The following is a 19,713-nucleotide window of genomic DNA, read 5'->3' as shown; positions in this document are numbered from 1 at the left end:
CTCTATGGACTTACCCTGAATTCTTTCTTGGGTGAGATCCAAGAACCCTCTCTTGGGGTCTGGATTGGGACCCTTTTCCTGTAACATATTTCTGGTGACCACAGAAGAGACTTATAGTGCAGAAACCCTGACCCAACAGCTACCTTTGGGTAAGTGTTGGGGTACTGTAACATATTTATGGCAACCACGGTAGTGACTTTACTGCGGACACCCCTGACCCAAAGGCTAGCTTTGGGTAAATGGTGGGGTTCGGTAACATTTTTCTTGTGAGCCACAAAAGGGACAATACTGAGGAACCCCCCCACCAACCCAAAGGAAATAGACTGCAGCATTGATTGGACAACTTTGGGTAATTGGCAAGGTAACTGGGTAAAGGTAAAGTGATTGGACAACTTTGGGTAAGTGGCAGGGTACCGAGGTAAAGGATGGGATTGGGTTACAGGCCCAACTAGGGGAGTTACAGTCTCTCCTAAGACAGAGTGGGTTAGAGGTCCCTCTTAATAAAAGGCAAGGACGCTTGACCGACCTTGGGATAGAGGCCCAACTTAGGAGGGTTAGAGTCCCTTCTAAGATTTAGGGAGTTAGAGGCCCCTCTCAGTATAAGTCCTTCTCGGCTAAAAGGTTTGGCACTATGGGATGTTAACTGCTATTATCTTTGGATTAATCTGCCTTGCACTCTTTGCTGATGGCTGTGGGTGACAGGGTTAGGCATGTACAGCATCATGGGACATGGGGAGCTTTTTCCTCCCTAAAAGGGGAAACTTAAGAGCTGGTGGGACTGCTGGAAAAGATCCCTTTGCTACTGATGAGTGGCCACCTGAACTTTTCTTTTTTTTTTTTTTTTTTTGAGATGGAGTTTCGCTCTTATTGCCCAGACTGGAGTGCAATGGCGTGATCTTGGCTCACCACAACCTCCGCCTCCCAGATTCAAGCAACTCTCCTGCCTCAGTCTCCCGAGTAGCTGCGGTTATAGGCATGCACCATCATGCCCGGGTAATTTTGTATTTTTAGTAGAGACGGGGTTTCTCCATGTTGAGGCTGGTCTCGAACTCCTGACCTCAGGTGATCCGCCCGCCTTGGCCTCCCAAAGTGCTGGGATTACAGGCGTGAGCTACTGCGCCTGGCTTTTTCTTTTCTTTTCTTTCTTCCTTCCTTCCTTTTTTTTTTTTTTTTTTTGAGACAGAGTTTTGCTTGTTTCCCAGGCTGGAGTGCAGTGGCACGATCTCGGCTCACCACAACCTCCACCTCGCAGGTTCAGGCAATTCTCCTGCCTCAGCCTCCTGAGTAGCTGGGATTACAGCCATACAGCCATGCGCCACCACACCCAGCTAATTGTGTATTTTTAGTGGAGACAGGGTTTCTCCCTGTTGGTCAGGCTGGTCTTGAACTCCTGACCTCAGATGATCTGCCCACCTTGGCCTCCCAAAGTGCTGGGATTAGAGGTTTGAGCCACCACACCTGGCCTTGAACTTTTCATTGTCGGCTGCAATGAGTGGGTGTTTTCTCTGGCTTCTCTGAGCTCTTCACCTTCCCCACCCTACTACAGGTAATACTTTCCTTCTCTACTTTTCCTTTCCTGTATTTTCTGTTACTCAGGGTGACCATCTTGCCCAGAGACCATATGTTGATACTCCAAGTTGGAGGTTGGATTAAAGATGATGGGACTCATCTGGGGGAAAATTTAAGCCTTGCCAGTTTGATATTGGGTGCTAAGCAGAGTGGCTAATGCCTGTGTTTTATCACATGTATTTTGCTCTGGCCAGAATAAAAAAAAAAAAAATTTCCTTTATAATGTGGCTTGGCCCCAGGGTGATGGTGCCACAAGCTGGATCACTAGGACTGCTCAGAGAAAGAGAACCCAGAAGCTTGGCATGCCAGCAAAAGGGTAAAAATTTCTTACCAGTCAGATTCCTAACTTCTCTCTGTGCAAACTATTGAACGAATGGTAAAACAAATCTCTTCTCTTTGGATTAATGCAAAAAAGAATCCTAAGGCTAGTCTTAAACTGGTGTACTTTGTGCTATGAATTCGTTTTTCTGTGTCGAGGGGAACTTCTGGATAAAACATGGGCTTAGAACACCTGTAAGCCTGCTTTTCAAGATGACTCAGCAAGCTGGTCAGTAACAAACTTGGCTGCAGGTCCCTGACAAACAAAAAAACCGGATGAAGATTCCATCTTGTTTTACGGCCTTGGGAGCTTGACCTTTTAACCACATGGCGGTACTTTCTTTTGGTCTCTGCCTTCCAGGGAACAGAAATTTTAGGGTTCATGTCATAGTGTTAAAAATCATCTTAAATAGTTAAAAGCCTTTGCAAGCTCAAAATTAACTACTCTAGACTCCTGGGAAAGGAAACAGAGGGTGTCCCATGCTGTACCTCTGTTGCTAAGGTTCTGCACTTTCACAGTAACGGTCCAGGTTCAATTCCCCACCTAGGAAGTAAGTTGTTTCTGGTTTAATACCTGCATGACCTTGTCTATTCTCTTCTCCTCTGTGGACTGTCTTAAATTTTCCTTTCTCTAAGCACCTGGGAGGTTACCTTTGGTAAAGTTCAAAAGTCGAAATATCAGCCATTTGGCATAAGAAATTCTAAAAGGACTTTATTAAAGAGTGCTATGGTTAAAATCAGTTTTATTAAAAGCGTATATTTAAGCTCTAACAGCCTAGACTCCTTGGGAAAAACAGGAGGAACCAGAGACCACTTTCCTGGCTCTGTTCTTCCAAGGGCTCCACCCTAAAGCCAGTAATCCAATTAAGAAACTTAAAAACTGGCAAATGAAAAGTCTTACAACTACTGCAATAATCTTCTGTCTTTCTGTGTAGCTATACATGTGTTGTGTGCAATGTTTATATACAAGAGCTCTAATTAATTGGCTGAAACAAAAATAAGCACTTACATCAAACATTTTAAAAGCAAAATAAAAACTGTAATGCTTTTTTAGTTCATGTAACTTTAGTAATCTTTGGGAAATAACAGCTTTTAAAATTATTGATAAAATAAAAACATTTAGTCTAAATTATGCAGGCCAGATATTAAGTTTGATAAAGGCTTTAAGGTCATAAACTGCTGTTTTAACTTTTCCAAAATTGTTCAATTTACCTACCTTAAAGCCATTAGATTCTAGATAAGGCCTGGGGACATGTGGAATTAGCCATGCCCCCTTGCTGTACAAAGAAGATTATAAAGAAAGGGATTTTATATAAGAAAGGATCTTGCATGGTAAATTCTTGTTCTAAAGTAAAATGACTGGTTGTCTAACAGGAGAGATGTTTAGGGCAAGTCAGAAAGTCCAATAATATCTCAGATGGTCTGTGTAAGTCATGAAAGGATTTGTGAAAGGGAATTTATGCAAGAAATGTTGTACAATTCAAAGGTTGTTAAGCCTTGTAAATGCTTTATAAAATGCCACTATGACTCTTGCTGTACAACTTGCCTGCTTTATAGCTAGGTAAGGCCTGGGGACATGTGGAGTTAGTCATGCAACCTAGCTATGCTGGAGAGTCAGCTCTTATCTACACTTCTGTCTGGTGTGTCCTAGGCTAGGCGCCACACCTAGTACATAATTAAAATTCCGAACTTACCAAGTTTTTCACCAAAAATAAAAGTTGCTAAAAGTTGACATTATAATATGTAACTAAAACTACTAAAAAAATTTTTACATGCAAGGTGTGTAAAGAAAGTAAAATGTGTTTTTGGTGAAAGATTACAAGAGGGCATGGGAATGTGCATTTTTTTTTTTTGCCTAAGGGGTTAAAGAATTGTTTTAAGTTAGAATAAAGCTAAAGGTTTGAACAATTGTGGAAAGTTTGTAGAAAATTAATTGTAAAAGAGATTCTGTGTGTGGACATTGGCTAAACTAAAGGAGTATTATTCAGTTTTTCTACAAATTAAACATTGGAATAAAAGCACAACAGATTTTTCTTAGAGCAAAAACCTGCTTATGATCTGCTATTTAACAAAAACTTGTAAAGGGTTATAAAAGGTTTATAAGAATCTTACCTTATGGTCAAACTGATTAAGATTGGATAGATATATTTACAAGGTTTTATTAGGAATTGGGTTTGACATCAATAATGCACTAATGCAACAGTGACATTTGGCTTATTTGGTACAAAAATCATACAGGGAGCATTGTCAAATATAAAATGGTGTTTGGTTTTCTTTGGGCCATATTTGTATAAATATGTTATTGGTATATATATTCCAAAATCATGGGAAACTCCTATAATTCTGATATGACTTAGTGTACATTATCAGTAATAATGATAATTGTTACATAAAATCATTGTATGCCATGGAGGTAACAAATTTCCCTGTCAATTGTTTCTTTGACTGTGGCTCCCCTAAAACATTTTGTCAGCCATAGACAATTGTTACCTGTGTTTTTTTTTTTTTTTCTTTTTGAGACGAAGTTTCTCTCTTGTTGCCCAGGCTGGAGTGCAATGGCACAATCTCAGCTTACTGCAACCTCTGCCTCCTGAGTTCAAGTGATTCTCCTGCCTCAGCCTCCTGAGTAGCTGGGATTACAGGTGCCCACCACCATGCTCAGCTAGTTTTTGTATTTTTAGTAGAGATAGGGTTTTGCCATGGTGGTTAGGCTGGTCTTGAACTCCTGACCTCAGGTGATCCAACTGCCTTGGCCTTCCAAAGTGCTGGGATTACAGGTGTGAGCCACCGTGCCTGGCCCAATTGTTACCTTGTTTTAATCCTCTTTAAAAGGTGATTTATAATCAATTATAGAACTCTAATAGGTGTTCTTAAATGCAGGTTTTCTGATAACTTTGGAGATTATGTCATCAGAATAAAGGAAAAAACTTTCAGAACTCTCATGGAGAACTGAAATATTCATAACTATCAAACAGAAGTTAACTATATGGACTAAACTGAAGAAGTCTAATCTTTTTAACTTTGCTTAAAACATTCCTGATCCTTTGTTTTGTTTTTCAGAGTCAAGGAAACTTTTCTTTTGAGCTATTTACAGCTTTTAACAGTTGAGTGTACTCCTATAAACAAAATTTGGAGCATATTTATTTTTATTTCTATCTGATTTCTCTAAAATTTGGAAACTATTTGTAAGTATTCTTAATTTATGGCAATATAGTTATTTGCATAGGTGCAATAAAAATCCTTTTTCTTTTGTAACAGGACACAACTGGAGACATTGGTTATTTTGCTAAGGGTTTGACTGGAATAGTACGTTTTCCTTTAGGGAATTAAACCTAACTTATAGAGCCAATAAAAGCCCCCTGGGGGACTGGGCTCATACCTTGCCTATAACAGTCCCTGTGCAGAATTTCTGACCTGTGGTGAGTAAAGAATGTCACTTTCTGACAGGTCCAGGAGCCCCAAGTTATCTTGTGACCTCTAGAGGAAAAAAACTTACCCAACTCATAGGTATTTGAGGGTACAAACACATGGCTGGGCTCAGCTTTAAAATAGTCTTACCTGAGGCAGAGCAAAGTGGATCCCAGCAGTTTGGGAGGCCGAGGTGGGCAGATCACTGGAGGTCAGGAGTTCGAGACCAGCCTGACCAATATGGTGAAACCCTGTCTCTACTAAAAACATAGAAAAAAAATTAGCTGGGCATGGTGGCAGGGCCTGTAATCCCAGCAACTCAGGAGGGTGAAACAGGAGAATCACTTGAACCCAGGAGGTGGAGGTTGTGGTGAGCCAAGATAGCACCACTGCACTCCAGTCTGGGTGACAGAGCGAGACTCTGTCTCAATTAAAAAAAAAAAAAAAAAGTCTTATCTGAAATTCCTTCTATGGAACAGAGTTCCATCAAAGCCAATTTAAAAAGAGCTTATGTGAAAAATAATTATTCTTGCTGTACAAATAATCAGGCCAAGTATAATAAAGCAAATTGGTCTTACCATGATTTGTCTTTAGTAAAAATAGGAAACAGGAGAGAGAAATATTACATTTCAAAAACTGGTATACTTTTTATTAGATTCTAGTCTTATCAGTTGTTGTTAAGTTTGTTTCTGCAATTTAGTCTAACCCTGCATATTCCTGTGAACCAACCAGTGCTGTCTAACTGCTGCTCAGAAGAAACAAGAAGGATGGGTAATGTAAAAATCTGGATCAGTATTCTAATTCTGGGCACATTACAATCAGCTAACAACTCCATATCAGCTTAGTTCCAACAGTTGCCCAGTTCATGAAAAGCCTTCTAATTTAGTTTACTTGGAATAACTTTGCTTATTTTGCTTTACTCTTGTGAAATATATTGCTGTTATATTTTTATATTATATTCTTTGTGTAGGAATACAGGACAAGCTTACCAAATGTTTTCTTAAATTAAACACTTATTAATTTTCCAAATACTCTTTGTGTAGGAATACAGGGCAAACTTACTGAATGCTTTCTTAAACACTTATTAATCTTCCGAATATCACCTTTTGTTGAAACTCAAAAGTTATAAATGGACCTTACGATACTAATGCTTTCTGACTGAACTCCTCTCTACCCTGAATGCAAGAGACCCTCATAATTAGGCAGGAATATCATCGCCCCTATTCAGCATGAAGAAGTTACAGAAGATGGATCTTTATGCTTCTGCAAGCCTTAGGATTAATGGTTCTCTTATAAAAGGGTGGGGGGAAATGTCAGAGGTGTGTGAACCAGAGCAACTCCATCTGAAATAGGAGCTGGGTAAAATGAGGCTGAACGCTACTGGGCTGCATTCCTAGACAGTTAAGGCATTCTAAGTCACAGGATGAGACAGGAGGTCAGCACAAAATACAGGTCATAAAGACCTTGCTGATAAAACAGGTTGCAGTAAAGGAGCCCGTCAAAACACACCAAAACCAAAATGGCCACGAGAGTGACCTCTGGTCTTCCTCACTGCTACGCTCCCACCAGCACCATGACAGTTCACAAATGCCATGGCAACGTCAGGAAGTTACCCTATATGTTCTAAAGAGGGGAGACATGAATAAGCCACCCTTTGTTTAGCATATCATCAAGAAATAACCATAAAAATGGGCAACAAGCAGCCCTCAGGGTTGCTCTATGGAGTAGCCATTCTTTTATTTCTTTCCTTTTATTACTTTCTTAATAAACTTGCTTTCGCTTTGCACTGCAGACTTGCCCTGAATTCTTTCTTGTGTGAGATCCAAGAACCCTCTCTTGGGATCTGGATCAGGACCCCTTTCCTGTAACAAGGGGATAAAATTCAACCTATTAAGACTGGAGTGGTGACATTAATTTCAGACAGAGCTGACTTCAGAGCAAGGAAAATTATCAGGGATAAAGACAAACTTACATAATAACAAAATGGCCAACTCTCTAAGAAGAAACAACAATCCTTAATGTGTTCACTGATTATGAAATTGATAATTTAAATGATTCTATAAATGTCATGAAATTGGATTAATAATTTAAAAGCTCTGCCAAAGTGGCCAAACTCCCACAGATCCTGACAGTTTCATCTGGATCCACTGTACCTGCTGGGCCACCAGTGGACTGGGGGCTTCATGTGTGGTGGTTGGCTTCTGTGTCATGACCGATTTCTACCTTCCCACACCTTATCATGAAAACACTACGTTCCTATTGTTCTGACCATGAGGTCTCAGGGTTTGGGCTGCACTGTGAAGGTCAACCTTACCTCATTTCTGATGGCTTTCTTGTACACAGTAGGCTGCTACTTCATGTTTCTAGAGAGAGTGGAATTTGAATCTGCTTAGAGAGCTATCCACTCTCCTGGGACTATGCACGCTTCATAATGCAGCCATGAGCTTGTCTCTGTGCCTTTGAGTTTCATGAGCTTTTTCTATAGCCGCATCTTGCAAAAAAGAAAAGAAACAGCCCATCTGGAGGTCAAGTGGTCAGTCTCTGGCTGTGTTTTTCTCATTGAAGTAATATACCTTTGGTCCTTGAATCTTTTAACTTATTTTCTTAAATTCCTCCTAGAAAGCAGGGAATGAGAATTGGATTTCTGTAAGAGAGGGCACAAGTTTTCTGGGCACGTCATCTTGTTTTTGATGACATTTGGAAACAAACTGGATCTTGGTTTCTGCACCCTGATCTCCAAAAATACTTGAGAAGAACCGAAGGCCTTGTGTATGTGTTGTGTCCTTCCTTTGGATGAGGGATGGGATCACTAGAGGAAGGTTCCATTGAGGCCCCTGTAAATGATAAAGGAGCATTTCTCACACGAAGATCCAGGCACACATCTTCAAGGAACTGTGAATTTATGAAAAGTTTTTAAATTCTTTTTTGTTTGTTTGTTTGTTTTCTTTCTTAGAGCTTGGGGTCTTAGTAGGTTGCCCAGGCTGGTTTTGAACCCCTAGGCTCAAGCCATCCACTTCTGTAGCTGTGACTACAGGCAGACGCCATTATGCTTGGCTTAAAATTCTTGTGTTTTTATTTCAGTGATAACCTAACAAAAATATTAGTGTAAACACTTTTGAGGTTGTCTGGAGGACCCATATGTAGATATGGCTATTGATTACAGCATCATTTGGTGTCTTGTAATTTTACTTTAATAATTGCAGGCTCAGGAGGAAGGAACAAAGGAGAATATAAAGTATAAACAGTGCATTCTTCCAATGCAAAGGCCAAATGATGCCAGGGCTTGAAGAAAATTTCACAGTGGTTTAGCGGGAGACAGTGATGGGAGACCTGAGTCATCATATGGAACATAGTGGTGGAGGAATTCTCTGTAGCATATTCCAGTGTGAGCAGCACTTTGGGTCCAGCAAAACCAGCATTATTCATCACATGGAATTAATAATGTCAATTATCAATGAGGAAAAGTAATTAAAATTTAATAGTGTATATTGGTTAAAATTTTATCGCATTTGTTGTTTTGCTTGTCTCAAATCTCTAAAATTATTTACATAAGGAAATCCATTATTGAGTTTTAACTTTACATATTTAAGAAACATTTTGACTAAAATAATCAAAAACAACACTGGAGGGCCACAAAAATGCTTTTCCTTTAAGTGTTGTGCTGCCATAGAATAATTTTTGAACTGGAAAGTTCTTGGGAGATTTAGTAGAGAGGAAGCTGAAACCCCAAGAGATTAAAAGACTTTTCCAAGGTCAGACAACTAATCCTCAGCAGGGCTATGATTGGGCCCTAGGTCTCCTGATGTCCACCCCAGGCCCCTTTACAAGGCACGGCTGTTCAGAAGAGGGATCCAAAGAGGTGGATTATTCAGGCCCAGATGATTGGATGGCCATGCCTTCCCTAAAACAGAGGGTAGGAGCTTTACTTTTTCTTTTGCAGGCCACTGGCACATGGAATATATCAACTGTGGGCCAGGCACAGTTGAAAAACAAGAAGAGAAGTTTAGAGACAAGACTGAACATCAGTCTCCACTCCACACCCAGCAACCCCACCAAGACCAGCATTACCATATACTCCACCTCCATCACATTTGTGTAGGTACAGAAGATGACAGAAGATGTGCTAAAGGGCCATTTTGGACATTTCTAAATGGATGCCACAGATTGTATGCATTAGAGAATGAGCTTCACAATGGTTCTTTACTGGTAGGTTTTTGTTTGCTTGTTTTTTTGTTTGTTTGTTTTTTGAGACAGAGTCTCGCTGTTGTTGCCCAGGCTGGAGTGCAATGGCTCGATCTCAGCTCACCCCAACTTCCGCCTCCCGGGCTCCAGTGATTCTCCTGCCTCAGCCTCCCGAGTAGCTGGGATTACAGGCGTGCGCCACCACACCTGGCTAATTTTGTATTTTTAGTAGAGATGGGGTTTCTCCATGTTGGTCAGGCTGGTCTCGAGCTCCCGACCTCAGGTGATCTACCCGCCTTGGCCTCCCAAAGTGCTGGGATTACAGGGGTAAGCCACCATGACTGGCCTGGTTTTTTTTTGTTTTTTTTTTTTTTAAAAAGAGATCCATTTCTGAGGGCATCATCACTGAACTAGGATGATAAATTCTGAAATTTAAGTTCCTGTTTCTTAACCTTGAGTAGACAGTGAAATAACAGCAGTAGTGTAATTATTGATTTTCAGGTTTTCAACTTGTACTGTTTGTAGAGGAAACCCATCTGAAACGTTCTAACATAACCTACATTTCACTGGTTCTATCCAACCACCAAATAATGCAGGAATTTCTTCAGGCATTTTATAGGGGTGCCCAGGCTACCTTGCAAATGTTTACAAACATGTTGAATTAGTTACTGGGTGAGGTTACCCATTTCTGCAGTTTAATTTCTTCTGCTCTGGCCCCATCATCTTCACTTCCCAATTGTTTCTTAGGTCCACTCCTGCTCTGCTTCCAGCTGATCATACTACAGCTTCTCCGAGACCCCCACTCCTCCCATCTGGCCACCCCCTGCGTCTGCAGCCCTCCACATGGTGCCTGCATGGCCCTCATCTCCCAGAATTCTGTTGTGAAGAGAAATGCCTTAAACGGTCTATAACCTATTTTAAGATGATTCTGTGTAGACAGTGTAATAGAATGAACTTTTTCCTCCTCCCGGTGCTGTAAGTCACCTTTTGAAGCTCCCTAATTAGGAATCCACTTTCCATATCCACTGGAGGATTCTTCACATGAGGTCCGCTGACCTCCCAGGAGTCTGAGGATAGAATTTAGGAAGTCCATCAACCTGGATGGAAAAAATTACATACTTGTTTCACTATCTTTAAACTGAAAAACTGCATTTCCTTCCATTACAAAAGTAGGCAGCAAACCCCAGTAGAAAAGGAGCAGTGCTCTGCTGTGCAGGAGTCCCAGGGACTCTCACTGATGTCCCAGTTGCTGCAGATATCTCCAAATATTTTTTACACTTTTCATCACTTCTAAATGACACTAATTATTAGATTTTCCACTAGAGCTTGTTATTTCAAGGGATAATCATGAAGCACACATGTTACTATAGCACAAATTTGATTTTTTCTAGTATTTTGAGAACTATATTTCAAAATAATTGCTTTCCTTTGCAAACCTATGTATTTTATTTTCATTTAAAAGATTACAATAAAAGAGTAAATGCATTTTTTTTTTCAGAGAAGAGAGTCATAGGCTTCTCAGAGTGCCAAAGGAATCCATGGCACAAAATTTTTAAGAAATCCTCATCCTTTGAAGGATCTTGGACCCCCTTTACATACGTCATCGTCACCTGGTCCTATAGTTGGGACATTACTGTGTTGGCTTTTGAGTTACCTTTTCTGGCATGATGTGGGTTGAATTGTGCTCCCCCAAAATATATATTGAAATCCTAACCCCTGGCACCTATGAATGGGACCTTTTTTGGAAACAGGGTCTTTGCAGACGGAATCGAGTTAAGATGAAGTTATACTGGAACAGGGTGGGCCCTTGATCCAACATGACTGGTGTCCTGATAAGAAGGGAAGAGCCACACTGAGAGAAGAATGTCACATGATGATAGAGCAGATATTAGAGTGATGCAGCTGCAAGCCAAGGAATGTGAAGGCTTGCTGGCAGCAACTCGAAGCACGGAAGAGTCAAGGAAAGATTTTACCCAGAGTCTCAGAGGGAGCCTTGCCCCACGGACACCTTGATGTCGGACTTCTAGCCGCCAGAACTGTGAGATAATGAATTTCTGTTGCTTTAAACCATCAAGATATCATTACTTTGTTACTGCAGCCCTAGGGAACGAATCCAGTGCATTGGTGCCAATAAATGGAAAGAGGTGGGAAACCACTGAGGTCACAAAACTGGTTGTGTGACTTTGGGAACCTAGTTGCTAATGAGACCTGTACATTGCAGATTCCAGTCTGAGACGTACAATGATTGGTACATACCATCTGGTTGTGAGGTTGTGGGGAATGAAATATATAGCTTCCACCCACTTCCAACTGGCAGAGCCTAGAGATACCTAAAATAGCAGTACAAATGTTGGGCCTAAAGATGGGTTTAGCTCAGCTGAAAACAGAATGCCTCTCTCCCTTTTTGTGTTACACTCGGCTAAAGCTGCCTCCATCTCACAAATGCTTCAAGGAATATTGCCTCCTTCCATTTTTACTCATTGTCCCTTCTTTCCCTGGGGCCCAGATATAATAAGTTCAGGGAAGGTCAGGTGGGGACCAAACTCAGTAGCAAATCTGTGCTAGTTCCGTGCCACTCTGCCTCCTCTTCCTTTGGATGAGTTCCCTCCTAGGGAGAGCTCAATCCCTTAGGCAGAGACATAAGCAAATCTACCTAGTAAGTGTGCTAGACTTCCATCTTGTCTACTTCCCAGGGGTAGGCAGGGTCTCCTCTAAGTTGAAAAATACAACAGCCTTGTTTACCTGAGAAGACAAACCATGTCATCATATATCAGGTTACTAATTCAGACACTCATTTTAGAAGACCCTTTGAGCTTCCAGCCTCAAAGTTCTAGGGCTTTGAACTTCTTGCCTCCCTGGTTTGGACATTCAAGGAAAGGAAAGGATAGTGGGGATCAAGAATCACTAGGGACAAGGACATCTCGATGCTTGAGTCAGCCAGTACGCTATAGCTGCTGCTCCCTCCCTCTTTTTTTTTTTTTTTTTTTTTTTTGAGACGGAGTCTCGCTCTGTCACCCAGGCTGGAGTGCAGTGGCGCAATCTCGGCTCACTGCAAGCTCCGCCTCCCGGGTTCACGCCATTCTCCTGCCTCAGCCTCTCCGAGTAGCTAGGACTACAGGCGCCCGCCACGACGCCCGGCTAATTTTTTGTATTTTTAGTAGAGACGGGGTTTCACCGTGGTCTCGATCTCCTGACCTCGTGATCCGCCCACCTCGGCCTCCCAAAGTGCTGAGATTACAAGCGTGAGCCACCGCGCCCGGCCGTGCTCCCTCCCTCTTAAGTTCTGTTTCCTTCATGCTTGACTCTCTATGTTCAATATAGACCTCTCCACTGTGATCACTACTTTCTGCTCTTGCCTGGAGATGTATCCTGAAGTCTATCCCCACTCCCAATAGATTTATATATAAAGCCTTTAAAATACATGAGAGCATTCATAAGAACAACCCAATCTTTCAATAAATAGTTTCTCCTGGACTAAATACAAAGTCAAATATTGAGCTCAATAAACTTATTATACTCATGTAATCTAATCTTCAAATGTCAGAAAAATAACCTTCAACCTTTTCCTCCATTCTGGAAAGAGAAACTGCAGCTCCTTTGGCCTCACATAAAACCTTCTTCAAAGTCTCCAGTTCTGCCCTCAGATCGAGTTTGCAGTTGTTGCTCAAAATATCTGCAATCTAGACTTTCATGTTACTACTCTGCTCCATCTGACATTTTTGGCCACTGAAGCAGCTCTCATTATTGACTGATTGATATATAATTCACATACCATGAAACTCATTTGCTTAAAATGTACAATTCAGTGGTGTTTAGTATATTCACAGAGTTGTGCAACTGTCACCACTATCTAATTCCACAACATTTTCATCATCTCTAAAGAAACCTGCACCCATTAGCAGTTGCTCTTCATTCTCCTCTACCCCCAGTCCTTTGCAACCACTAATCTACTTTCTGTCCCTATGGATTTATGTTCTTTATGTTTTTCAACCCATTTCCAATCCCAATAATCCAATCCAGTTCTGTTACAGGTAGTTAGACAGACATGAGTGGGCAATGCCCCTCAGTTGAATTGTTTCTTCTGAGGAAGCAAGAACTGAGGTTGCTGCAGACCTGTACGGATTCATTGCCAGTAACCAGGACAACTTCCACCAGTAACAGTTCCAACTAATTACTTCTGCAGTGAAGGCCTAGTATACCAGAGACTCGTTTGAAAGGTCAACCATATTAAATCCTTCTTACTCAAAATGTAAAGAAAGAGGAGCAGGTGGCCTTACCCAGCCCTAGGAGGAGCTGGGAGACAGGGGCTAAGAAAATGTGCAGCAGCAAGTGTGAAAAAACACCGGACGCCTTCACTTTGTCAACTTAAGCCAACATTCTTTATTGGCAATAAGGTTTCTGATAACCATGGAGAATGTTTGTCAAGCTCAGGAACCTTTGTTTCTAACTCCTAGCAGTTGCTAGCTTCCAGTGCAAATAGAAACAAACTTAAATGTTCATTGGATGACTGGAAACTTGATTCTCTTGATACAGTCCACTTGGGCTCCATTTGTCTTCACAGCAACCATTTGCTGGATTTATTGCTCAATTGACATCATTTATGCATTCCTTATGCCAGTGCCATATTGTGTTGATTACTATAGCTTTGTAGTAAGTTTTGAAATCAGGAAGTGTGAGTCTTCCAACTTCGCTTTTTCCTTTCAAGATTGTTTTGGTTGTTTTGATTGTCTTGCATTGCCACTTGAATTTTAGTATCAGCTTGTTAATTTCTGCCAAAAGCTGAGATTTTGATAGGCATTGCAATAAGTCTACAGATATCAGTCTAGGTAGCGCCACCATCTTAACAATGTTAAGTCTTCTGATTCTTGGACATGAGCTATCTTAACACTTAATTAACTCTTCTTTAATTTCTTTAAAAAATGTTATGTGGTTTTCAGAGCATGAGTTGTATACTTCTTTTCCTAATTTTATTTCTAAATATCTTATTCTTGATGTTATTATAAATGGAATTGTTTCAATATCATTTTTAGTTTGTTCATGACTGATCTATAGAAATACAATTGATTTTCGTATCTTGATCTTGTATCCTGCAACTTTGCTAAACTTGTTTTATTAGTTTTTAATAGGCTTTTAATGCATTTCTTAGACTTTTCTATATATAAGACAAAAATCCTCTGAAAATTGAGTTTTATTTCTTCCTTTCCGATCTGGATTCCTTTAAGTTCATTTTTCTGCCTAATTAACATGGCTAGAGGTGGTAGTGCAACATTGAATATAAGTGCCAAAGCAAATATCCTTGTCTTGCTCCTGATGTTAGGGACAAAGCAGATAGTTTTTCAACATTAAGTATGATATTAGCTGTAGGTTTTTCTTTTTCTTTCTTTTTTTGTATTTTTAGTAGAGACAGGGTTTCACCATGATGGCCAGGCTAGTCTTGTCTGGAACTCCCTACCTCAGGTGATCCACCCACCTTGGCCTCCCAATGTGCCAGGATTACAGGAGTGAGCCACCACACCTGGCCAGCTACAGGTTTTTCATATGTGCCCTTTGTCAGGTTGAGGAAATTCCTTTCTATATTTCTAGTTTGTTGGGTGTTTTTATCATGAGGGAATGTTGGATTTTTTCAAATGCTTTTTCAGTATTGATTGAAATAATCATGTGGTTTTGTCTTTTATTCTGTAAAGGTACATTACATTTGAGGTAGTAGATGGGACTCAACTCTGCAGGCAGGGCTTGGACACCAGACTAAATTGAGGACTAGCTAAAACAGACACAGGGCAGAAGCAGCTTTTTGTAAGCCACGCCCACCGGTGTGCCATGTCAGTTTACCATCGCCATGGCAACATCCAGAAGTGATTGTCCCTTTCCATGGCAACAACCCAACAGCCTGGAAGTTACCAGCTTTTTTCTAGAAATTTATGCATAATCTGCCCCTTAATTTGCATATAATTAAAAGTGGGTACAAATAGTACTGCCTCTGAGCTGCTGCTCTGGATACAGTGCCTATGGGGTAGCCTTGCTCCACAAGGAGCAGTACCTCTGCTGCCACTATACACTGCTGCTTCAATATAAGTTGCTGTTTTACACCACAAGTTCACACTTAAATTCTTTCCTGAGCGAAGCCAAAAACACTCCCAATTTTGGGGCTTGCCTGCCCTGCATCGCATTGATTGAACTGATCTTGCATTCCTGGGACAAATCCCACATGTTTATGGTGTAAAATCCTTTTTATACATTGTGGGATTCAGTTTATTAGTATTTTGTTGAAAATAAATGTTTATATCTATATTCATAAGAAATGTTGGTCTGTAGTTTTATTTTCCTGTGGTGTCTGTCTGGTCTGGGTATCAGGGTAATTCTGGTCTCACACAATGCAGTGCAAAGTGTTCCTACCTTGTCAATGTTTTGGAAGAATTTTTGAAGGATTGGTATTAGTTCTCTAAATATTTGTTAGAATTTAACATTAAAGCAATCTGAGCCTGGCTCCCCCTTTTTTGTCAGTAGCTTTTAATTAATAATTCAATATCTTTATTATAGGCTTATTCAGATCTTCTATTTTTTCTCAAGTCAGTTTTAGTAGTTTGTGTATTTGTAGAAATTGTTCAATTTCACTTAAGTTTCCTAATCTGTTGGCCTACAGTTCTTCATACTATTCCCCTATAATCCTTTTTATTTTTGTAAGGTTAGTCATAATGTCCCTTCTTTCATTCCTAATTTTAGCCTTCTAGTCTTTTCCTTGGTCAGTCTAGCTAAAGATTTGTCCATTTTGTTGATCTTTTCAAAGAACCATCTATGTCATTAATTTGTGCTCTAATCCCTGTTATTTTCTTCCTTCCATTTGCATTAGTGTTTAGTTTGCTCTTCTTTTCCCAGTGTCTTAAGGTAGAAAGCTAGGTTGTTAATTAGAGATATTTCTTCTTTGTTTAGTACAGATGCTTACAGCTATAAAAATTTCCCTCTGATCACTGCTTTCCTTACATTCCACAGTATTGTTATGTAGTGTTTTCATTTTTATTCACCTCAAGGTATTTTCTAATTTACCTTGCAATTTCTTCTTTGATCTATTGAGTATTTTGAATTATGTTGTCTAATTTCCACATATTTGTGGATTTCCCAAATTTTGCTGTTATTAGTTTATACTGCACTTTCAAGTATTTATACTGTCTTTTAAAAATACCTAATCACCTTTACCAGAGGTTTTTTTTTTTTTGCGTGTATGTGGCTTTGAATTCCCATCTGAAGTCACTTGTAGACTCTCTTAAAGGAAAAGGGCCGGGCGCAGTGGCTCACGCCTGTAATCCCAGCAATTTGGGAGGCCAAGGTGGGCGGATCATAAGGTAAGGAAATTGAGACCATTCTGGCTAACACAGTGAAACCCTGTCTCTACTAAAAATACAAAAAATTAGCCGGGCGTGGTAGCAGGCGCCTGTAGTTCCAGCTACTCAGGAGGCTGAGGCAGGAGAATAGCGTGAACCTGGGAGGCAGAACTTGCAGTGAGCCGAGATTGCATCACTGCACTCCAGCCTGGGGGACAGAGCAAGACTCTGTCTCAAAAAAAAAAAAAAAGGAAAAGAAGACAGCTACTATTCCCTTACATTAATTTTCTTTTCTTTTCCTTTCTTTCTTCTTTCTTTCTCTTTCTTTCTTTCTTTCTTCTTTCTTTCTTTCTTTCTTTCTTTCTTTCTTTCTTTCTTTCTTTCTCTTTCTTTCTTTCTTTCTTTCTCTTTCTTTCTTTCTTTCTTTTTCTTCTTTCTTTCTTTCTTTCTTTCTTTCTTTCTTTCTTTCTTTCTTTCTTTCTTCTTTCTTCTCTCTTTCTTTCTGTTTTGCTCTTAATGCCCAGCCTGGACTATTCCCTTACCTTATGTTTCCTTTTTTGAAACAGAGTTTTGCTCTTGTTGCCCAGGCTAGAGTGCAGTGGTGCTATCTCGGCTCACTGCTACCTCTGCCTCCAGGTTCAAGCAATTCTCCTGCCTCAGCCTCCAAGTAGCTGGGATTACAGGTGCCTGCCACAACGCCCTGCTAATTGTTTGTATTTTTAGTAGAGACGGGTTTTCATCGTGTTGGTCAGGCTGGTCTTGAACTCCTGACCTCAGGCGATCCACCCACCTCGGCCTTTCAAACTGCTGGGATTACAGGAGTGAGCCACTGCGCCCAGCCATATTATTTTTCTTATAATAGTTCTTAAATATGCATCAACATAAAGCTAGTAATAAACTCTTCATGCGTATAGCACCTATTGCTACTTTAAAACAAAAAGAAATTTACAAATTGAACACAAAAGACCACCAAACCCAACAAAATTCAAGTTGCTATTTCATGGGATACACTGCTGTTCTGTGGAGACTACGCCTCATCCTGCAGTGAGGCCATGCTCTGACTGTCCCTACCACAGTCTCCATGTCTGCATATGACATGATGATCTCATTTTCCCACCGCTGGTCTCTATCAAACTGCTATGAAACCTTCACTCACAGACATAGCCTTGACAGCCATTTGGCTTTCACTTTACTGAATGCATCACTTACATATTTATGGTATTTTCCCATTTCTTTTCTAATTAGTTGAGACATTTAATTTCTGAACACCAACACATAAATACACACATGTAAACATGGTCACCCAAATCCCACTGGTTAGCAAGACTTCCTGCAGCTATTCATTCATTAATTAATACTGCACGTTCAAGTATTTATACTGTCTTTTAAAAATACCTAATCACCTTTACCAGAGGTTTTTTTTTTTTGCATGTATGTGGCTTTGAATTTAATAGAGTTAAATATTTTTAAGTAGACAAATAATCAAAATGAAAACACAATATTAACAAACTTTTATAGAACGTCCATGGACATCCAAAATAATTTAGAGAATGTGGGATTGGGAATTCACTCTGAAAAACATTGCCATTGGCTATTCTTTGATGCATTAAAAATGTGTTGGTCCCTTTTATGTTTAGACATGGCTAAGCATGGGCATTCAATGGGAGTGATATGGTGGAGCGGGTAGAGGGCCACAGCAGTCAGTTCAATGTGAGAGTGCAGCTTGCGAGGTGCTCTGGAGACTAGAGGGAAGATTTAGATTCATCAAACCCAGTGACATCAGTTACCGTGCTTTGATGAATGACAAGGAATTCCCCATGTGTGGAACAAGAGAGGGGAACTTGAGGCAGAGAGAGCAATATTCCTGGAAAGAGTATGTGTGTGTACATAATTTTATGTTATTATAGTTAGTCAAATAAGCAATAATGAGTATCTCCTTTATGTTCAGCTCAGTAAGGGGCCCAATATAGTTCCTGATCCTGCCTTCAGAAGCTGAGAATCTAGTTGGAGAAACAAATCACAAGTGACTACACAATGAACATCCAAGGCAGTATATTACCACCAAAGAGTGTGGCCTAGAGTTTAGGTGCTATAGCAGTGCTGAGTGGCCCAAGTGGCTCAAGAGTGGAACAGTGAGAAAATGTTTCATGGGAGGGGTGGCTGAATGGATCCCAGGAGGACAGACCAGAACAGAAGCAAACCCTGCAGTCATATGCCTCCAAAAGGGAGGTCAATGAAAAGGTGGGATTGAGGGTATACCAAGACTGATAGAGTAACCTCACACATGGGAAGATCCGGTATGGCCGTTAGAGTAAGGGTGCCAAGGTTAGCCTCAATTTTGATTATCAAGGTCAATATATTTTACCCCATCAATGAAATCAATGGCTTTCCTTCACCCTCTATTCTCTCTACCCCCATGAATCAACAACTGTGTAGCACGCAGGATAGAGTAACTGATGGGTTGCTTTGTCAACTGTAGCCCACATTACATTTAACATTCTGCCCATAGCAATCAGGTTCTTGAAAAGAGTATCCCTGACTGAGCTTTAGGAATGTGTAGACTCTTTAGGCATTGCTTTTTTTTTTTTTTTTTTTTTTTGAGACAGAGACTCGCTCTGTCGCCCAGGCTAGAGTGCGGTGGCGTGATCTTGGCTCACTGCAACCTCCACCTCCTGGGTTCAAGTGATTCTCCTGCCTCAGCCTCCCGAGTAGCTGGGATTACAGGTGCACACCACCACACCCAGCTAATTTTTATATTTTTAGTAGAGACGAGGTTTCGCCATGTTGCCCAGGCTGCTGTCGAACTCCTGGCCTTGTGTGATCTGTCTGCCTCTGCCTCCCAAAGTGCTGGGATTACAGACATGAGCCACCGCGCCCAGCCCCATATGCATTACTTGTAGTGAGTAAGTTGGAAAAAACC

The 19,713-nt window shown here is 40.6% G+C and overlaps 1 protein-coding gene across 1 annotated transcript in view; it reads left to right on the top strand.

Moving 5' to 3' along the window:
* Positions 1-9,402, top strand: part of LOC134732334 (uncharacterized) — a 57,835-nt gene extending 48,433 nt beyond the window's left edge. Inside the window, exons 4-5 of the mRNA XM_063616516.1 lie at positions 851-993; positions 9,236-9,402. Of these exons, the coding sequence (XP_063472586.1) occupies positions 851-993; positions 9,236-9,394 (302 nt within the window). The 3' untranslated portion in view covers positions 9,395-9,402. The remainder of the gene's footprint in view (positions 1-850; positions 994-9,235) is intronic.
* Positions 9,403-19,713: the final 10,311 nt, after the last annotated feature.

Source organism: Symphalangus syndactylus, chromosome 14 (assembly GCF_028878055.3).
Source record: "Symphalangus syndactylus isolate Jambi chromosome 14, NHGRI_mSymSyn1-v2.1_pri, whole genome shotgun sequence".
Taxonomy (NCBI): Eukaryota; Metazoa; Chordata; class Mammalia; order Primates; family Hylobatidae; genus Symphalangus; species Symphalangus syndactylus.
This window is presented reverse-complemented; position numbering and strand designations above follow the sequence as displayed.